The sequence below is a fragment of the Geotrypetes seraphini genome, chromosome 3, assembly GCF_902459505.1.
Source record: "Geotrypetes seraphini chromosome 3, aGeoSer1.1, whole genome shotgun sequence".
NCBI lineage: Eukaryota > Metazoa > Chordata > Amphibia > Gymnophiona > Dermophiidae > Geotrypetes > Geotrypetes seraphini.
The window spans coordinates 143,246,238-143,269,241 of NC_047086.1; the positions used below are offsets into that span (position 1 = coordinate 143,246,238).

Consider the following 23,004-nt stretch of genomic DNA (forward strand, 5'->3'; position numbering starts at 1 on the left):
TCAAAACTTATAGAAAAATGGGAATATTCTATTCAACAAGAATTATTAAAATTAAAAGGTAAATATAATGAAATTTCATCTAAGATGATTAGGAAAGATTTATTTTCTCAACAAACATTGTACTATGGTAATTCAAACAAATCAGGAAGAATATTGGCAAATTATCTTAAAGCGAAAAAAAGAAAAACAAAATTAATAGCAATAAAAGATGAAAATGGAAATACATATACACAAATTGAACCTATTTTAAAACAATTCTTAAAATTCTATAAATCTCTTTATTCTTCCGAAAATTATCTAAATAAAGAAAAAGATGGTTTTGAATTTTTAAAAATGTTAGAGGGTCCAAAAATTCCTGAACATATAAAACGAAGTTTGGAAGAACCAATATCACTAAAAGAATTAGGAACAGCCTTGAAGTCTCTTAGAGTTGGATCCGCTCCAGGTGGTGATGGATATACAGTGGAATTTTATAAAACATTTCAAAACTTTTTATTACCCTATTTATTAAATCTTTATCAATATCAACTTAATAAAGGTTGTATTAAAGGCACTATAGCAGAATCTTTGACTATTGTTTTGCCAAAGTCCAATAAAGATCCCACTTTGGTATCAAACTATAGACCAATATCTTTAATAAATGTAGATGGAAAATTATTAGCAAAAATACTTGCGCTAAGATTAGCTAAAGCTCTCCCCCATATAATAGGTATGCATCAAACAGGATTCGTTGCTCAAAGACATTCATCTCACAATACCAGATTAACATTCCATATGTTATATTTAACAAAGAAAATGAACGAACCTACTTTTGCAATTTCATTAGATGCAGAAAAGGCCTTTGATAGAGTAGAATGGCCTTTTATGTATCAAGCAATGGAATGGTTTGGTATAGGTCCTGGATTTATACAAATGATACAAACAATGTATAGCTCCCCTTCTGCTAGACTATATATTAATAATACGTTTTCAGAAAAATTTAATCTACAGAGAGGAGTTAGACAAGGATGTCCCTTATCCCCTTTGCTGTTTGATATTGTTTTAGAACCCTTAATATTAGCTATCCAACAAGCTAAGGAGATACAGGGTATACCTCATTCAGATAAAGAATATAAGATATCTGCTTATGCAGATGATTTATTACTATATCTGAAGAATCCAGAATCCACCATTCCACATCTACTTGAATTGATTGAGAAATTTGGAAATTTTTCAGGATATAAAATTAATTGGAATAAATCAGAAATTCTTCCACTAAATATACATTGTACAAAAGGTTTATTTGATACATTCCCTTTTGTTTGGAAGGAAGAATATATTAAATACCTTGGAATTTTGATAACAAAAACAGTAGATGAAACAATGAAAATTAATGAAAAATGCTTATTACAAAAAGTAATAGAAATGTGTGAGCAATGGAATCCTTTGCACTTATCTTGGTGGGGAAGAGTACAAACTGTAAAAATGATGATTCTACCGGTAGTATGTTACCAAATGGGGATGATACCAGTTTTCTTTCAAGATTCGTTTTATACAAAAATAAATAGGACTTTGACAAAATTTATATGGCTTAATAAAAAACCAAGAATTGCTCTAGCGTCATTACAAAAACCAATTAAGGAGGGAGGGGTAAATTTTCCCAATTTTTATAGGTATCATCAAGCCTATATCTTACGTCATGGTATGTATTGGATCCTCCCAGAACCCACAGATAATATTCCAGACTGGTTTTGGCTAGAATGGAGGCTTATGTTTCCATTACGTCTTAATCATGTAATTAGTATCAAAATGCCAAGGTTATACAAAGATCATAAAATTTTTATGGATACCTGGAAAACTCTAAAATACATAAGTAATCTTACTCAAATTCCAATTAGTAAATCAACCAACCAAACTATATGGCTAAACCCCAAGATCAAAGTTGGCGGTTTTAAAGTCATCTGGAAACATTGGATAACAGCAGGCATTCGCACTTTGGATGATGTAATTAAAAATGATAAATTGCTGGAGTTTTCACAATTGCAACAAAAATTTGGTCTCAATAAAACACAATATTTTAAATGGTTGCAATTGAAGCAATCTATTCAGAAAGGGTTCCCTGAATGGAAAGATCTCGCTAAATATCACAGTTTGGAATTCTTATGTTTCCAGATGGACTCAATAGGTCACAAAGCCGCACAGTGGTATAAATTAATATCCGGATATATAAATAAAAAACCAAAAAATGGTCTTAGAGACATTTGGAGCATTGAGATAAAACACCAAATTAGTGCATCTCAATGGCCACGACTTTGGTCTTGGAGGCTAAAATGTACGGTGTCAGCATCTATGAGACAAACTTGGTTTTTTCTTCTTCATAGAGCTTTTTGGACCCCTACTCGTTTACAAAAAATAGATAGTTCAAGATCTAATAGATGCTGGCACTGTCACATTGAAATTGGGACATTAGATCATCTTTTATTCTTTTGTCCATTTATCCTATCATTCTGGAAATCAATTTGGCCCCAAATTAACAGAATGTTAGAAAATCCAGTAGCCTTGACATATGATACTATATTATTTGGAACAACTATGAGAGCAAAAAGCCAAATTTCATCCAGTAATAACAAACTCTTATTTATTTTAACTGGAATTGCAATACAACAAATTACATTCAATTGGAAACAACATGATAGATTGAACTATATGTTCTGGTGGAATTCGGTATGCCACATATATAAAATGGAACTTGCTATTGCAACACATAAAGGATACATGAATAAATTTAAAAAAATATGGGGACCATTAACCGATTTTTGTAATGAAGGATAATTTTTCCCATAAATAACACTGGAAACATCTAAAGACCGTTAACATGATTTCTCTAATGAACTTTTCCCATGATAAGATAATTGTAAAGAGGGAAATGGGGTGGGTTTTTCAATTTTGATTATTACATACTAAATTAATATTTAAAGAATATATAATAAAATTGATTTATGTATTATTGGTTGGGAAGGAGGGTGGGACAGGGGAATATTATATTAATGTTAAACTTGATATTAATATATGAGTTAGTCAAGTGTGTATTTAAGTTCCTATTGAGTTTATTTGTAACACTTGTTGTAACACAAAAAAAAATGAATAAAGAATTTAAAAACTTTATTCTGTTCCACATCTTTTGCAGTTCTGGATCTTACAAATTTTGTGGAACATTTTTTTAATGCACTGTGCTTCCAACTTTTGTATTTTGTAGTATTTAATGTAACAATTTGCTTTCTTATGCTCTTTATATACTTAGTTCAACTATGTTGTTAAGATTGTTGAGCATCTACTGTTTTTCTAATTATATTCTCTAATAAAATATCTTGGATTAAAAAAAAAAGTAAGACCAGCTTCACTTACTTTAATGGCCATCAGAAACTTGTTCCAATCTTCCTTATTAGCAGCTTTTCCAGGTTGCTTAAACTCAATTTTGTTCCTCAGTACAGGGTATCCTGAGACCAAAACACAGTTGAAACAATGTTTATACCCACAAAAGATGTATTTTAATTTGTACAGCTCAGTGTGACAACCCCATCCCATATTAGCAACAGAAGATAGTTCTTCTGGGTGACTTAATGATAGTGGAAAAAAAGTCTTAATTCTGGTCTCTATTACAAGAAGAGATGATCTTTCTATTATAATCTTTAAAACAAAAGCAAAGCTGTTTTACCAATATAAGATATTATTTGAAGGTAATGGATTACCAGTCACACAAAAGTCAATGATGACATTTAACTATGAGAAACAAAGTTCTCTTGATTACTTGAATTTTCATGCATGGAGTGACATCAACAACAGAGCCCAGTATGTGAAACAGTACACTCTTGCCCTCACACCAGATGTCTTGCATTTAAATCCATATGCTCTCTTTGTAGAATCTTTTCAGGAAGCTAGCAAGGCTTGTGAGACACTGTTGGGCAAGTTCAGGGAAAATGCCAACTTCTCAACATCCAAGCTGTGAGAACTACAGACTCTGTTGGGTGCAACAGAGTGCCCTCTTCTTGTGATATTATAGGACTTCTGATGGAAAGGTCCCTTAGAAGCAGGAATTACATTTGTCTCAGTCAATAAAGGGCTATGAAAATCATGATACCTTGATCTTGCTTGAGCTTCAGAATGGTGTTTACTATGAGGGATGCTGAAAGTACAGTAGTCCCTTTCTCCTATGTAGGAAGAAAGTTCCCAAGGCTAGTTTGCCATGTATCTCTAACCTGGAGCAAAACTGAAATACACTTTTTGGTTGAATGGAATGGCAAACGCCAGGAAGTTCTTTTTCACCCAGAGGGTGGTGGATACATGGAACGCGCTGCCAGAGGATGTGATAGGCAGAAGTACGCTACAGGGCTTCAAAGAAGGTCTGGACAGGTACCTAAAGGACAAAGGGATTGAGGGGTACAGATAGGAGTAGAGGTAAGGTTATAGGGACAGGATTAGAGGTAAATTATAAAATTAGTCAGAGACCACTGTTCAGGCAATGGGCCTGATGGGACGCCGCGGGAGCGGACCGCTGGGCAGGATGGACCTCTGGTCTGCCCCAGCGGAGGCAACTTCTTATGTTCTAAGAGATTTATTGAGGGTGTATTCCACTCCCGAATAATGCTATAGATTGCTATGGATCCTATGAATAAATCCTGTCCAGCAACTACTCATAGGGCTACAGGACTTGGCAGTTTATAAGGATAAGAATAGCCTTATTGGATTGGACCAAAAGTTCAACAAGCCCAGTAGCCTGTTCTCATGGTGGCCAATCCAGGTAACTAGTACCTGGCCAAAACCCAAAGATTAGCAACATTCCATGCTACCAATCCAAGGAAAGCAGTGGCTTGCCCCATGTCTTTCTCAATAACAGACTATGGACTTTATCTCCAGGAAATTTTGAAAACCAAATTGTCCAAACCCTTCATAAAACCAGCTATGCTATCAGCTCTTATCCCAACCTCTGGCAATGCGTTCCAAAGCTTACTATTATCTGAGTGAAAAGATATTTCCTCCTATTGGTTTTTGAAAGTATTTCCCTGTAACTTTGAGTGTCCCCAAGTCTTTGTAATTTTTGATGGAATGAAAAATCGATCCACTTATACCCTGTTCTACTCTCCTCCATTGAGAAAAATGACCATTTACCCTACCCTCTGTTTTCTATCTGATAACTAATGCATAATCCACAACTGAACTTTGTCACCTATCCCATGACTCTTTAATTTTCTCAGGAGCCTCTCATGAGGAACTATCAAAAGCTTTCTGAAAGTCTAGATACACTACATCACAACCGGCTCACAATCCTTAGTTGTGAATTGAATTGGGACATCACAATCAAATAGAACAGTGGTTCCCAACCCTGTCTTGGAGGACCCCCAGGCCAATCTGGTTTTCAGGCTAGCCCTAATGAATATGCATAGAGCAGATTTGCATGCCTTTCACTTCCATTATATGCAAATCTCTCTCATGCATATTTATTAGGGCTAGTCTGAAAACCAGATTGGCCTGGGGGTGATCCAGGACAGGGTTGGGAACCACTGAAATAGAACATTTTGATTGTGGTCACATTTCATTAATATTTCTTCTCAGAGTCTTCACATTTAAGAGAAAGTGGGATAGTTTTCTCTTTTCAGTCACATTAAGAGAGAATGGGCTAGATTTCTCTTTTCAGGTGGTATATATTTGGAATGTTGCTTTTAAATGTTAAAAGTCAACTCTTATTTTCTTTTATTTGTAAAATATTTAAAAACATTTATTTTTCAGAAATATCAGAAAAATGATGATTGATGAATTATTTATTGGGGTTTTTTATTTTTTATTAGTTGTTATATTGTGTGCAGCTAACAAAATGAGGGAAGGGGATTCATAATTGAATAATAGTTGATAAAATTATTAAATTTTATATGATGTCTAAAATTGTAGTAAGGATTATATAAGATATGTTGTATGTACAATATGTTATGGAGATATCAAGTGTATACTTAAGGTAATTGTATGAATTTTTATGATACACTTGTTGTTATATGAAAAAATTAATAAAAAATGTTAAACCATGAAAAAAAAAATAAACATTTATTTTTCAGAAATATCTGAAAAATGATGATTGATGAATTATTTATTGGGGTTTTTTATTTTTTTTAAATTATCTGAATTTTAGTTCCCAATGAATGCATTGTTTCTTTTGATTGTACACTGCTCAGAATCTTGAAAGGGGTTAAGCAGTCTATAAAAGCTTGCATTTAGATTAGGTTATTTTCAGGGGCACCAACTCATTTTTTACCTGTAATGAGACATGGCAGAGAGCGTATACCGGTGTTCACTGCAACTAGTGAAGCCTCATATGTATCCCTCTCATCACGAGGCAGAATCTGATCAACTCGTTGATCCATGGACACCGCAAGAACCCATTCTCTGATCTCCTCCCGTTTCTCTACCTGATAACAAGAACAGACAGCTGCACCTCACAGAAAATAAAATACAAATAACAGAGTAGAATCTCAACCTATTTTGGCTAGCACTACCACTAAGAAGAGACCCTCATCATAACAGATCTTTTGTTAATTAAGTATGAAACTTAATGAAAAACACAGAGAAATGTCTAGTTGTATTAAATCTTACAACTACTACTATTTCTATAGCACTACTAGATATCCAAAGGGCTTTACACAAACACATTAGAGACCATCCATGCTTGACAGAGCTTACAATCTATTCAAGACAAACAGATAAAATAATAAATTAAGGAGTTTCATTAAAATGAGAATTTTAATAGGCATTAAACAGTCAAATAAGAGGTTAAGATTTAAAAGCAGCTTCAAAAAGGTGGGCTTTGAGCCTGGATTTGAATAGGGCCAGAGATGGAGCATCATAATTAGCTGTATATAATGCACAACAAATAAGCAAAGCCCAGCTTTTTATTTTTATTGCCAACTTTATATCCAATATACAGTTCATAGGTCTTCTATATCAGTAGAGTCATGTTCCTTCTTTATGGCTTCAGACAGAACTCACCACAACTGTAGCAGAAAGTGTCAGCATGATTAATACATTTTTGTAACATATTTTCAGTTTAATTAGATTATAAAATAACTAGCTAATCATTAATTTCTCCTAGAACCAATATACAAAAATAGCGCTAAATAACATCATAACATATTTACTAGTGATTGTGTTGATGTATGTATTATAACAAATTTCTGTAAATTTCTTGAAAACCATATGTTATATAAATATTTTGATATTTCTGTAATCAGCATTCAAAAATCTATAAGAAACATCCATGCTCATTATGGAATCAAAAATTGTTGGCCAGTATTTTTGAAAACCAAAAATTCATCTAAATAAGCAAATACTGTATTAGAAATATTGACAGGTCACATGATGGCAGTGACTTGAATGGAAGTTTGGTGTGCCTTCTCCTCTCCTAACCTCAAATAACTACAAATTTTATCCATCAAATTGTTTTTAATCATCTACCTTACCTTGCTTAATAACTGCTAGTGCCTTTGGGATAGACCGGCACTCTCTGATTTTCTCAGCAGTGATCTTTTGCAGTCAAGACATTGCATACCTTTGCTAGAAATGGGGAGCTGGAGGGAAGCACGTCCCTTCAACTCCAAGCCCTGCTTGTGGAAAATGACAGGCCTTCCCCTCCCCAGTGCACGGGATGCATAGGGAGGAGCCTAAGGCCCTGATTGGCTCAGACACCTAAGGCCCCTCCCAAGATGTCTAAGCCAATCAGGGCCTTAGGCTCCTCCCTCAGTATCCCATGTGAGGAAAGGGGGGGTACTCAGATGTTATAGGCAGATATTATAGATGTTATATTTTCATGCTGAGTGCTGTCTTTGCGAATTCCTTCTTGCTGACATTATCTAGCTGGCGTTTCACTGTATAGCAGCGTCGGGGCAAAGGACCATTCCATCCAGCGTTACTTCTCATGCTCAAAACTGTCAGAAGCGTTCCCTCTGACGTCACGACGTCAGAGAGAAGGCTATCGAATCAGCCATGAATCGCACACGAGGAGCCAACGCCACCCGCAGCCGACTGCAGAAGGAAGACGGCCAGAAAACTACCGCCGGAGGGAGAGAGAAGCTGGGCCGCACAAAACTTCTTGTTGGGCCGTGGGTTGGACACCCCTGGAGTAGAGACAGGGAAGAGGATTGGTGTGCGGCTTGCAAAATAAAAAATGTGTCCCAAGAACCAAAGTGGCTGTAGGAGTCCTAAGACTCTGATTGGAGTTTCTGAATTATTAATTGGTGAGTATGTTGGGGTATTTCATATATGTGGTCTTGAATAAACTCAGAACTTTGTATAAGGGATTGAAACCTTCATATATAGTATAAAATGGGAACAGACCAAAATAACTTGACCCATTTCTTTAAATTTATTTCTAATTTCTGCACTGGCAGCTATGACTGTTTGAATGACAATCACTCTATCCAAAAGGAAGAAGACTAAAATTTATTTCCAGAGACTAGTTCCTCATGTAGAGGGATAAAAGTTCACTGCATACAGCTGGTTGACATGCCCAAAACCAGGTGCTCTAGAGCAGTGTTCTTCAACCGCCAGTCCGTGGACCGGTGCCAGTGTGGTTCACAGGGCCGGCACGTCCATTGGGCCCTAGACAGCGTTCTTCAGCCGCCAGTCCACGTTGCGATCAATGCGGCGACTTCGGGCCAGCTTCCTGAGTGCTGCAGTGCACAAAGCCATGGGAAAAGGCTTCTCCACGCGGCCTGCGCTTGAACCGGAAGCCTTCTCTCTGACATTGCAACGCCAGAGGGAAGGCTTCCAGATGAGGCGCGGGACGCATGCGAGGAGCTGCTGCCCACAGCTTTGTGCAATGCAGCACTCAGGGAGCCGGCCCGAAGGTGCTGCATTGATCGCAAAGTAGACTGGCCCAAAGATAACACCGGGGGGCAGGCCAGAAGGCAAGGCACATGGAGGGAGAAAGACAACAACGGTAGGGGAAATGCTTTTATTTTTTTTAATTTAGTGATTGATTTGTCTGTTCAGGAAGAAATGAATTTGTTTCTTTTCCTCTGAGGTTGTACTGCTTGCAGAGCCTTGCATCTTAGGGTTTGTAAATATTAGTACTTTTAATTTTTGGTCCTGCATTTGCATGGGGTTATCTGTTTTATGGTAGGAATGAATGTTAAAAAGCATACGGTGTGCTTTATGTATTTTAATTTTGGGTTAAGCATTATGTGCTGTTAATACAATTATATTGTGTGTTTATATGAAAAATGAATGGAACAAATGGTGTTACAATTAGGACTATTATTGGGGCGGGGTTTGGGGCAGAGATTGAGTGGAGATGGGCATGACTTATCCAAGTGTTCTTCAACTGCCGGTCCGTGGACTGGTGCCGGTGCCCAATAATTATTTTATTTCCGCCGGTCCATAGGTGTCAAAAGGTTGAGGAACACTGCTCTAGAGATCCAGATCAATTGTAGATACATTTGATAACTCTTCAAAAGCATTCTAGAAATGGTCTAGTTCATCTTACCTGCATAAACCTGATACCCTGCACAGAATTTATAGCATTGGTGTGGAGGAAGAGGGAAAGAGATATTTGAAGGGAGAACTGTTGGGAAGAGAAAGGAAGAAATGGTGGACCTGGGGAAGGGAGGCAGGCAGGCAGGGGGAGAGATGGGATGGGGTCAGTTGGGAAGAGAAAGGGAGAGAAGTTGGATCTTGGGATGGGAAGGAGGGAGAAATGTTAGGTATGTGGATGGAAGGCAGAGATGCAGCATCTCTCTTTTTTCCCCCTCCATTTCATTGTTCAGCATCAAAGGGAAGGGAAGAAGAAAACAGAAAAGAGAGGGAGCAAAATGTTGGACCATGGAGATAGAGGAAGAGAGATGGACCCATGGGAGGGCAGGAGGGAAAAGAGCTGGGATAAGAAGATGCTAGGCAGGACATGGAAAGAAAGGAACAGGGAGTTACAACCTGACCAGTGGAGAGAGGGAGGGGGATTCTGAAAGTGGTGAGCCATGTGGATGAGGTCAAAAGGGAGATGACAAGATGAGTGAGAGGAGTGAGTACAGTGGTAGAAATGTGGTAATGGGGAGTAGATAGAAGGAAATAGGAGGCTGGGAAAGGAGTGAGATGGGAAATGGGAGAACTAGGGACTGAGAGAAGATGGAGAATTGAGAGGTAGCTGAACATTTATAAAGAAGAAGGGTGAGAAAGAAGGCAAGATTTGAGTGGACAGAGGCGAAAAAGTTAAGAAGGTTGAAAGGGAAAAATCAATACATTGGAGACAGGCATAAGGAAAGAATGAAACAGTATTGAGAGGAGAAAAACTGAACAGCAAACATTGGAAAGAGAATTGGTAGAAGATCGACAAAAAGCAGAAAGAGAAACAAAACATCCAGATAATAAAGGTAGAAAAAATTGTTTTATTATGAATTTATTAACTGGAATATGTTAGCTTTGGGATATGTGCATCACAATTATTTTTGTATTCAGTGGCGTAGTCATATACAGCTGATTTGGAAGAGGGACTGGAGGCCAAAATTAGTGGAGAGGCACCAAAGTTTCTCCCTGCCTGAGTGCAATTTATAAATACTTGAGCTAGTGGAAATTCCCAAGCCCTGCCAACTGAAGACATCTTCCTCCAGTCTGGCAACTCAAAATCTCCAAGCTGCCCCTGCTTTCATGCGTACATGAAAACCAAGGGGGGGGGAGGGAGGAGGCCCAAAAAAGCAATAATATTTACTCTGATTAAACGACCCTCCACGTGCGCTGCTGACAGCTGATTCAGCATCCCCGCTCTGATGAGGCTCACCATAGCTGTAATAGAAGTGAATGGGAGAACCAGGAACGCGCATCCCTGCTCATCAGTGGGGATGCGGAAGCCTGTGGCTGCTCCCACTGTCAGTGGTGTACGTGGAGGATCACTCAATCAGGGTAAGAATTACTGCTTTTTTGGATTTTTCTCCACAGTGTCCCTTTAATGAAGGTTTATTATTAGATACGTACATCTTCTATATTAATGATTGCAAATTTGGGACCTGCTCAGTCTTTTTTTTTGCTCATCAGCTAGTGTTGGTGTTTGTGCGGCCCCAGAAAATTTTTTTGTCCAATGTGGCCCAGGTTGGACACCCCTACCCTACTCCTTCACCGTGAGCAGGGAGGGTTAATTTACATAGCATCAAATTTGTGCCACCCAGCTAGAAAAAATTTCTGGGGAGAACACTGTTAACATCTGCATATAACATCCGAGTCCCAGCCAAGCTAAGTATTTGTACTTTATTCATCATAGCATGCTAAAGCGTGATATTGAAGTATACACATATTGAATGGGACAGGGATTTTTTGAACCAATGAGGTAGTTACCCTTTCTAGTGTGTCTGTTTAGTTTTGTACTCACAGTACATGGGGATCTGAGGTTCATTCCCCCCATTAAATAAGAGTGTGTGATTAAATTGAAATTGATTTGAGACAAGTTATGAAGAGAAGAGGATTCTTCACAATTCCAAGATACTTTAGATGTATGAAGTAATACAAGAGGGGTATTATTTGTGAACCCCACTATTTAACCTTTTCCACTAAGAATTTAAACCCACTCTCTGATTTCTATCTTTCAAGCAGTTCTTAATCCATAAAAGGACATTACCTGCTATTCCATGATTTTCTAATTTCCTCAGAAGTCTTTCACAAGGTGCTTTGTCAAATGCTGATTTTTGGGAATTTCTTAACAAGATATTGAAAAACTGGTGATTTTGCTTTACCCATGGCCTTTATCAGGTTCTTAATCAACCCCAGCTTGATATGAGGATACACCAATGGGTTATAGGTATCCCTAAGCTGCCAGACACGTTTGACATAATGTTCAACTGTAGATCTGCTATCCCACAAGCACACGAAACAGCAGTATTTAGTGAATCCTCCTTGCATTCCCATTAGCATGCCAATGACCTTCAGATCACTACAGATGTTCCACTGGTATGTTTTATAACTGATTGCTTCTAGTAAATTCTTCATATTCTCATAAAACTCCTTTAGATGAGCAGAATGGGTAATTGGTATACTTGGTTTGGAATTTCCATTGTGCAGTAACACTGCCTTCAAGCTTCTCTGTGAAGAATCAATGAAGAGACGCCATTCATCTGGACAATGCACTTGTGACAAACTGTTGAAAAGCCCATTGATGTCATGACAAATGCACAATGAGCCATTTACGGTGAAGATGCTGTTATGATTCCTTTTTCTGTAATGAGTTATATTAGCATCTTTTGCAAGCAAGTGCTTTTGCTTAAGCCTTGAAGGAAGAAGTTCTGCTTTTTCTTTTGAAAGGTTTAGATCATGAATAAGATTATTGAGCTCAGCTTGTGTAAAGGTCTCTGATTCTGAATCTTCATCATTCACATAATCAGGATCAGATAATTCTGGATTGTGACCAGCTGCTGCATCATCATATTCTTCATCATATTCCACAGAAGCAAGGGACAAACAGATCCTTTCCTCTCCCAGGGATACCTAGTGGAGTCGGAGCACCCAATGGTGATAGAAGCCTGTCACAACCCAGAGCAGCCTCTTGCACTTCAGTTTCAGCGCTCTGTGGTGCCTCATTCAACATTGTCAGATGTACTGGTCTCAGAGGGGTCTCGCGTTGTTCGGGGCTCAGCTTGATATCCAAGAACACTGGCGCATCATCTCCTCCTGCTGCTCCTAAGTCACTCGGATTTACCACCTCAGCTGCAAATGCCAAGAAATCTCATATAGAAATTTGGGCAAAGGCCAGGCCAGCACTTTCCTGGACTGGTGATTCTGTGCTTTTACCTGACCCTTCCTTTTTTTGCCCATCTTCCTCGTCGTTCCAAACGCGTCCGACCTCCTCGTTGCCATCTTGCCCCCTGCATCCCACTTTTGAACAATACCTATCCCTTCCTCCTCCTTCAGGAACACATTTGGAGTCAATGTATTACTTGGCTTTCCTCTTTGGTGGAATGCCTGACCTGTATATCCCTTTGTAAGGAATTATCTTTCAAAACGTTTAACTCTTTATTATAGTTCTTCTTTATTATATTTCTTTTTTATAGTTTTCAGTCTCCAGAGTTATATTTCCTGTCACTTTTGATGGTGTTCCATTTTCTGAGCTTTCTTTTATTTCAATTTTATGATGTTATTTATTTATTTAAAAAATTTATGAATCGCTTAAATCTAAGCGATGTACAAAACATTTACATCCACAATTTCAAGCACAAACATTAGAAAATGCAGTAAACAAGTAAGTCAATCTGCCCCACAAAATTTCCTTAATACAGAATTCTTTCAGTCTAAAACAAATAATAACCACAGAGTTAGAGAAAGGCGCCCACAAACAATTGTATTTCTAACAATTTCTTTAGAGACATATGATCTTTACATAATCTCATTATACCCGGAATTGATACACTTTGACCTATCTTTTCAGAAAAAACAGTATAGTAAGTCTGAATAAACAAACATTTTACTTTACCTGACAAGAAACCCCAGTTACATATGTTATATATGCATAAGGGGGGGGGGGGTTAATATATGCATTTGTCATAAATATAATTTGATGGAATTTAAGTGTTGTTAAAGTGTAAAATGTCTATGGAATATGTTGCACTTATTTTGGCTTTAAAATGAATAAAGATATTTAAAAAAAGAAGCCCCAGTTACAGGAGCAGGTTCCTCTTCTCCAAATCCTTTCTACAATTTACATTAACAGCTCCATCAATGCTACCAGCGTAATGCCATCCTGACAGAACAAACTGGAAAACAGGTTAAAACTCACTGAAACATGCTGCTTAGCTGGGAGAGGCACCTCAAAGGGAATATCTGTATCCTGGAAGTCTGAGTGGTCAAGAGCATCAAGGTTTCCTTCTTCAATTGCCTTTGACAAAAAAGGGAGCACACACAAAACTATGAACAATAATCCAGAGGCCTTCTTGCCTTCCCTATCTGTAAAATACAGTTATTTGTATGTATCTTGTTTGCCTGACTCTGAAGAACACAAGTAGGATTTAAGATGGAAGGTATGAAGCACACAGTGCTAAATGCCTTCTGCCAATAACAAGACAAATAGCTGTGAGAGATCTGATCTGCAAAAAAAAAAAAAAAAAATGCAGACAGGGCCAGCAGGTGCTACAAGCAAAGAGGTTAAATCCTGCTGGTGCAGATAGACCTCTTCATCTTTTTTGGTATTCAATAATGGTAATTTCTGCTACTTCTATTTATAATTTTGATGACTGATGCAACATGTACACTGTTGGTTACATAATGTTATGTTCATTTATATTTCTAGCTCTTATTCTTTATTAAATTAAATGTAGTTTACAAAAAAGAATCATCATTGTACATCAATTCATCATTTTAATATCAAAACATCTAAGGTTGGAGTAGCCAATAGCAGAAGTTTGTTGTCTCAAAGCATAAAGGGAAATGGAGTTAAGTGAACAAGTTAACAAATGGGAAATAAATTAATTTAAAAAGAAGAAAATAGAGAATCAAAAGTCAGATACAGGATGAGCAAACTGAGGGCTAAATAGTTTGTGCCAAGACCCTTGGGTGCCTAATAACATGCCTAAGAAATAATGCTGCTCTTCAGGTTAGGTACTCACGTCAACAAGATCCAAAAATCGGTTTAGAAAGATGAATGCCATATTTTCCCAGCCCACTGCCTGGTTAATGGAAAGAGAGAGCACAAATGAATGCTGAGAACAGCTATAATCCCTTTGTTCTCTGACTACATCCAGTGGCGCACCAACTACTACTACTACTTATCATTTTTTTAGCACTGCTAGACATATATAGTGCTGTACATTAAACATGTAAGAGACAATTCTTGCTTGATAGAGCTTACAATCTAATCAAAAACAGACAAACAGTACAAGTAAGGATTATGGAATTTCACATAGGGAATGATAAAACAGACTTTGGTATATTACAAGTGAGTAATGAGTTAAAAGCAGTCTTGAAAAAGTGGATTACCAAGGGCAGGGCGGTTTGCTCTGAGTGCAGGGAAAAACCACAGGACCGCAGTATAGTGTGTGCAGCGATCCATTCGGCCATTCCCTGTCCCCTCTTATGTCAATTTTCTGTTTGTATAGGGGACCAGCACAGCCAAAAGCCGCACACATTACACCGCAACTCTGTGACCAATACACACACCCTTCACCACCTGGAGGAAGGGATGCTCTACACTGGGTAGCAGCCAACACAGGTACGCCACTGACTACAAGACAGAAAAATATCCCTCCTCCTTTAAACTCATTTTCCCTGAAATAGTGTTGATAACCAGCACATAGGTTGTTTTCTCACTTTTAACCATATTTTGCAGCACAATAGGGTTCAATAATGAGCTGTCTTACATTAGAACAAGGGTTGGCAACTTTGGTCCTTGCGGGCCTCAACTCAGTTGGGTTTTCAGGCTTTCTCCAACAAATATGCTTGAGATCTATCTACATACAATGGAGGTCGTGCATGCAAATAGATCTTGTGCTTATTCATTGGGGAAATCCTGAAAATCTGACTGGGTTGTGGCCCTTGAGGTTTGAGATTACCCACTCCTGTATTAGAAGATAAAACTTTCATTTAATTTCCTGCTTCTTGGAGTCCAGTTGCTAAATACCAGGGCATAGGAGGCTGATGGGGCTGGAACAGGGTGGCGGAGCAGGGAAGACAGGCTAAAATTATTTGCTTTTCCCTTTTTTTTCTCCAGCCTTTACACACATATAAACACCCACACACAAGGAGACACAGCCTCTCCTTCCCCAATTCAGCCATTTTGAGAAGGACAGCTACATTTTACTTAGAGATACACACACAGAAAAGCAGCTCTATAACCAAATAATATTTCTCTATATTTGTAATAAGCCTAGTTCTCTATATAAAATAACATTTCCAAATCACCCTTGGCTATTGTTTCATTATTCTGCAATCCCACTGCCTCTCTTAGGGCTGGACCTGGGACTCAAAAAGACTAGGCAAAAATGAAACACAAAAGATTTCATCCCTAAGCACCCTGAGAAACTTCCTAAGCTCCTACTAGTCCTGTTTTCTGTCAATTTAGATTGTAAGCTCTACTGAGCAGGGATTGTCTCTTAAATGTGTTGGTATACAGTACTGCATATGTCTATCAGCACTATAGAAATGTTAACTAGTAGTACTGTAGTAAATCCAGAAAAAAAAGAGACTAGACATTTATAGAAAACCTGTCATACTAAAATAGCATTAATGTCTAGGATGCAAATAACAACAAGCCTACCTATAAAAGGCAGCACCCTGGAATAACAATATATTTCTTATGGGAAAAACAGAACAAGTCAGACTGCTATAGATCCCTTCATAGAAACTAAAGACAATTAGAATACCTCACTTCTGTCATGCCTGCAGAATGCAGAGAGTCTCAAATATAAAGAGTAAACAACCACAAATTAGAAATATTTCCTTTGGTACGGTGTAAATTACAATGTTATCAGCTTCGTATTTCTATCTAAAGTGATGTATTCTAGTCACCAAACTGAAAAAGAAATGTGTTCTGTCTTTGTTGTCTGAGCATTTTATTTCACTAATTAGGCCAATCCCAGTCTTCCCATATTCCTTGTGTTTGTTCTCATCTAAGCTCCTTTCCAAGGTCTCGTTTTTATGTCTCACCTTCCTCTCTTATCTGTCCAAAATGTGATAATTTCCTTTCCTCTTTTTCTCCATTTCTCTATTCTCTGCATTTTCACTCTCAGTACATTTTACCACTCATTCATCCTTTCTCTCACCTTCCTGTTTTGTCTCTTTTTTCACTTCTCACCTACTTGCAAGCTTTCCATTTTCCACTTTCACCCCTTTCCTAGCCTTCATTATTTCCCTCTAATCCTTACTCCCTCACCAATCTCAGCTCCTTACCTGCCACTCCCCCCAACATCCAACCCCTCTCTTATCCACTATCAACACTCTCTTATCTCATTCCCTTCTCTCACCCCCTTCATAGATCTGTACCTATACACAGCCCCACCATTTCTTCCTCCATAAACTTTAATCAATTCTCAACCCCTGCTTCCCTCTAAACATTTTTCTTCTCATCTTTTTCCTCTCTCCAGACACTCAGCTCCAGAATCTTCTTCCTACCTCTCTTTTTCACTCTCTTCTCATCCCCTCCAGATACTCTAACTCCTTCTGATCTTCTTCCTAACTACTCCTTTCACTCTCCTCCCTCCTCCTTTCCTTCTGCCCTGATACCTTTTTACCTTCTGCCTCTGGTCCACTCTACTCTTTCCCCTTCCTGAGCTCCTAGAATCTAAAGGCTGTTAGTCATCCCCAATTCTTCCACCAGCACAGTTACCCATTACAAACCATGACCAAGAAATCGTATGGATCATTACAAGACAGAATCCATGGTGGCAGGGGATGATGTGCAATTAAGCACTTTTCATGCTGTTGGTTGTAGTGGGAGAGTAAAGTACTTGTTAAGAAAAGCCAAAATATCCAACTAGCAATCTGAACTAGCTTACTCTGTCTTGGGGTGGCTTAGTCTCTTCAAACCTCTTATACTGGGGTCTTATGTATCAAGGAATATCTTACCTTACCAGCATTGCCAGCCTCATAGAAGCATTTATCTGAGGGAATAAGCTCAGTGTGCCGCAGTAAGGAAGCTGAGAGTTTGGCAGCAAGAATTTCCTGAAAACACATTAAAGCACCATTTATTTGCTTTGAGAGTATATATGTGACAGCATACCTAGTTAGAGTTTGTGCTATGCATGATAGATAGGCAAGTATAAAAAGACATGGAGTTCATTTTCAAAACAGAAAAACATCCAAAAAACAGCACAAAGCAAGAGATGGACTTTATTTTTTGTAAAGATGTCCAAAATCACTATTTTCAAAACTAATTTTTAAGACTTTTTTCTAAGCAGTTTGTCTAAATCTCAAGGGGGCATGTTGGAGGCATAATTTGGGTGGTACTAAGACAGGCTTATGATTTGGATGTTTTTCTGTAATAATGGAATATTATTAAAAAAAAAAAAAATCCAACACAAAAATATGACATTTTTGCTAGATCTGTTTCAATAATGACTAATGTCAACAAATTGCCCAAACTAACCAGATGACCACTGGAGAGATAAAGGCATGACCTTCCATTAATCCCTTGGTGGTCACTTGTGCTGCCCGATTCACTTCGGGTGAATCAATTCAAATTGATTTAAATTTTTTAAAAATCGGCTTCCCGATTCGTACCCTTTCCCCTCGTCCCCTAAAGCAGGAGCGGCAGCACTGCTCTTGCTGACTGGCCGCTGCCGCACCTGTTTTAGAGGGCAAGGAGGGAGGGTCAGTCGGGAAGTGCTGCAGTCTGGCTTCCCTCTTGCCCCCCCCCAAAGGACTGCACCCCCCGAAAGACTGCACCCCCCCCCCAGAGAAGGCCTCCGTGTTGCTCCTGGCCTCCCCAAACCGTTTACCTTATTGCTGGAGCCTGCAGCCGAAGATCACAGTTACAGCAACTTTGTGCTCTGAGCTGTTTCCTCCACTGCGATCCTGCCTCTGATGTCAGAGGAGGGCGGGACCGCAGCAGAGGAAACAGCTCAGAGCACAAAGATGCTGTAACCGCGATCTTCGGCTGCAGGCTCCAGCAATAAGGTAAATGGTTCGGGGAGACCAGGAGTAACACGGAGGCCTACCCAGGGGGGGTGCGCAGTCCTTTGGGGGCAGTCCATCAGGGGGTGGGACAGGCCTTGGGGTGGTGCAGGCCTTCAAGGAGGGAACAGGCCTTTAAGGGGGGGACAGGCCTTCAAAGGGGGGTGGCATAGGCCTTCAGGGGGAACAGGCAGGCCTTCAAGGGGGGGGCAGGCCTTCAGGGGGGGGGACAGACCTTCAGGGGAGGGGGGCCCTGGTGTAGAAGTACACGGAGGGAGGGAAGGGGGGTTCAAAGAAACGTGCATATGCTCGACTTTGGGGGGAAGAAATAATGGGTCTAAAAATAGAGGAGAGGGAGAGAGATGATGGACAATGGGATTTAGGGAGGGAAGGAACAGAAAGGGAGAGAAGTTGGACACAAGGAATGGTGTGGAAGGGGGGATAGAGATACTGGTTAGGAGGATAGTTGGAAAAAGAAAGGGAGCGATGGTGGACCCTGGGGTGATGGGGAAGGAGGGAGAGATGCTGGATGAAAGGGTAGGTAAGAAAAGGTGGATCTGTGGAGGGAGACGAAAAAAAGGAAAGATGCCAGACCTCCGGGGGATGGAAGAGAAATGGAAGGGGAGGACAGAGATAGAAGATGAATGGTTAGCAGGGAGAAAGAAGAAAGAAGGAGACCCTGGCAAGCAAGTTATCTGAAGACAACCAGAGCATGGGACCAACAAGATTTGAATAATGACCAGACAACAAAAGGTAGAAAAACTAATTTTATTTTCCATTTTGTGATTACAATATGTCAGATTTGAAACATGTATCCTGCCAGAGCTGGTGTTAGACCGCAAACGTGGGCTAGGATTTAAGAGAGAGAGGAAAAGTGTTTTTTGTTTATTTTGTTTACACCACAGCGCCAGTGTGGTTAGGAGAAGGCAAAGGGGGTGAAGAGGCTATAAAATAAACCCACCAGGATGTTTGAAAAAAACACACCCAATTGGGCAGGAAAATCGAATCGAAAAACCAATTCAGTAGGCTGAATCGAATCGAATCAATATTTTTTTTCTTGAATCGGGCAGCACTAGTGGTCACTAACCCTCTCCCACCATCCCAAAGGGGTGAAAGTGACAGTACATACATCTTTACCCCATAATGATGCTTGATGTGAGAAAAGATGTTGATGATGACTTTTAAATTTACAACCTCTAATCGGAGGAGAAATAAAGTTCAGATGTGAACTTCTCCTATGTCTGTTGGTTGTGAAAGAGAAAAGGTCTGTTATATATTTAAGGGCTAAGCCATAAAGTACCTTGAAGCAAAAACAACTAAACTTGAACTTCACACATGCTTCCATCGGTAGCCAGTGTAGAAGTCAATAGGAAGGTGTTATGTGATCAAACTTCTTCAGTCCACAAAGTAGCCTAACCGCTACCAGTTGCAATTGCCGCATATTCTTCTGGGAGAGTGCCAAGTAGGCAATGTTACAATAATCAAGTTGACTCAGTATGAGGGATTGCACCAGAATTCTAAATGATGAGACATCGAAGTAAGCTCTGATGGACCGAAGCTTCCAGAGGGTGAGAAAGATATTTCTAATCAAGGAGTCTACCTGGTCTTTCATGGTCAGACTCTGGTCTAGTGTTACTCCCAATACTTTCAAAGTGGGTTGAATGGGATAACTAAGGTTATTGATGCACACTGATACTTTAGTATAAAGTGGGTGTGGCAATGCTATGAAAAATTTTGTTTTCTCTGAGTTTAGCTTCAATTTGAATTCGGTCATCCATTGCTTTGGGGGTGACTTCTGAGATAGAAGTAGTAAATGGGATAATTATCGTGAAGTCATCAGCGTAGCTAAATAGATTTATCTCCAGCTGGGACAATTGCACACCCAATGAAGACATGTAGACATTGAAGAGCAGAGGGGATAATGGTGACCCCTGTGGCATGCCAGATGAATTACTCCATGTATCAGAGAGATCGTAATTAAAACAGACTTGGTAGGTGCGGGATATAAGGAAACCTCAAAACCAGTTTAATACCTCTCCTCTGATTCCAATTGCATCTAGGCATTGTAACAGTTTCCCATGGTCCACCAAGTCAAAGGCAGAGCTCATGTCAAATTGCATGATCAGGGCATTGAGGCCTTTACTAAACAAGTAGCGCAAATTATCCAGGATAGCCGCAATTACTATCTCTGTGCTAAACAGAGGCCTAAAACTAGATTGAGTTTCATGCAAAAGAGAGAACTGATCGAAATAGTCCATCAGTTGGGTGTGTACCAGTCTTTCCATGATTTTTACAATGAATGGAATGGATGCTACTGGTCTATAGTTAGTTACTGATGCTGATGATTCTTTGCGGTTTTTTGGAATTGGGGTTATTATGATATGATTATTATTAGTGAGGAATTTTCCATTGGTTAGGTTATTGGTTAAATAATTCAACAAAGATAGTTTAAAGTCTAATGGGAGGGGGGACAAGATGGCGTCTGGAGCAGGACGCTGAGAGAAGCACTCCCGTTCTGAAGGAAAAATTTCTTCATTTTCACTTCTCAATAAAGATATTTCTATGCCTAAAAGAAGAGGGAAACCGAGGGGTATCCCTCCACCTACCCCGGGCTTCTCGACGCCGAGGCAGACTGTGATAACAGCATACACAGTCCCTACCTCCACATCGGGCGTTTCCGCTGCTGTGGAACGGGAAATCCACAGCTTGGACGGCGAGATGTCGCTCTCGCTGAGCCCGCGAGGACCGCACACCCCTCCCATTCCCGGAGAATCTTCGTTGCAGCGGAGCTGGCGGGAGGGCTCCCCCGGAGTGTGGGGTGAGGCTTGCTCTCTCTCCGTAGTTGACCCGGAAGTCGAACACGCAGCAGACACGCTGATCCCGACGTTGGAGAGGCAGCGTTCTGGGGGAGAGGAGCCGTCGGTGACCAGCGGTGGGGAGGTTGCAGGAGCCCAGATTTCCAACGCTGGAGCAGGAGCCGTGCTTGGGTCGGCTGATGTCCCCCTCCTTGGACCGTTGGTGAAACCACAGGCTGTTACCCTGGACTCCATTTGGTCTGCAATTGAGAATCTTCACCTGGTATGTTCTAACTTTGTTACTATGACTCAGAATTCTACCTCCAGGATAAGCTCCTTAGAGACTATTACCCAGCAACACCAAGTTGAATTAAAAAATTTGGATAAAGTAACAATAGAGACTAAGAATTTGATTACCAAACAAACAACAGAAAAAATGATGATTTTGAGGAAGATTGAAAACCTGGAAAATCAGCAGAAAAACTTAAATTTGAGGATTCTTAATTTTCCGGTTCCCAAGTTTATGTCTCCTCAAGAACTCTTTAAGAACTTTATGTTGAATGTTTTAAAGGTACCTGAAGTAAGTCTTCCCCCGATACAAAGAATTTACTATATAAAACAAATGCAGAAAGAAAAAGCTACAGCGGATGAAAATGTTCAATTAGATGTTTCTGCTATTCTGCAGTCTTCTGATATTGAAATTCAGGGAAGAGCAACTTTATTGGTCTCATTGGTATTTCTTCAGGATAAAGAGATGTTGCTGAAATTATATTTCAATTTAAAGCAGATTTCCTATTTGGGGGAAAGGGTATATATATTTCCTGATGTTTCGAGGTGGACGCAGTCCAGAAGGAAAGAATTTCTGTTATATAGATCAAAGGTGATTGCTTTGGGGGCAAGTTTTCAGTTGCGATTTCCTTGTAAATGTTTTATTTCCTATCAGGGAAGTAAATATATATTCTTTGAACCTGCCCAATTAGGTTTTTTCCTTGAAGGTAAAGGTATCTCTACACAGTCCGAATGATACAGGTTAATAATAATGCGGTTAATTTTATTTTGGATAGGTAAGATCTGACTGCTCCATTTCTTAAAGTTTTCAGTTTCCTTTGTATATTTCCCCTTTCCCGAGGGGTGTTACTTTCATCTTGTCTCTTCTCCTCAAGTTGTGGACTGTATTATATGATTTATATGGATGTTTAAATTTCAATTCTTGGTATGTAATATGACTAAGAGAATAATATATTTCTGTATTTCTTAAACATCTTGTATAGGATGCATTAAAATGATAAATAAATAAAAAATAAAATAAAAAAAAAAAAAAAGAAAGTCTAATGAAGCTGTTTTCATAACTTCTGGGGGACATGAGTCCAGGACACAGTATGATTTAGAGTATTTGTTATATAACTTAATGTAGTTATTCCATTCTAAATTGTGGAAGGAACTCCAAATCATGTCCGCTGGTATTTCATTTCTATGTATATCAGTTGATTGATGTTCACGTGTGACAATTGTCGAGTAGTTATTTCTTAGGTTTTTAATTTTTGATTCGAAATGTTGTGCTAGATCATTTGCTGAGGGTAGCTTGATATTATGCATGGGTTGAGTGTGGCGTGTG

General features: G+C 39.2%; 1 protein-coding gene across 2 annotated transcripts in view; it reads right to left on the reverse strand.

Annotated features, from left to right (window-relative positions):
* Positions 1-23,004, reverse strand: part of IFT172 (intraflagellar transport 172) — a 413,076-nt gene that overhangs the window by 9,708 nt on the left and 380,364 nt on the right. For both annotated transcript variants that reach the window (XM_033936511.1, XM_033936510.1), the window contains 5 exons: positions 17,548-17,643; positions 14,595-14,654; positions 13,769-13,867; positions 6,281-6,434; positions 3,385-3,476 (listed from right to left, as the gene is read on the reverse strand). In XM_033936511.1, coding sequence (XP_033792402.1) covers positions 3,385-3,476; positions 6,281-6,434; positions 13,769-13,867; positions 14,595-14,654; positions 17,548-17,643 — 501 coding nt within the window. The remainder of the gene's footprint in view (positions 1-3,384; positions 3,477-6,280; positions 6,435-13,768; positions 13,868-14,594; positions 14,655-17,547; positions 17,644-23,004) is intronic.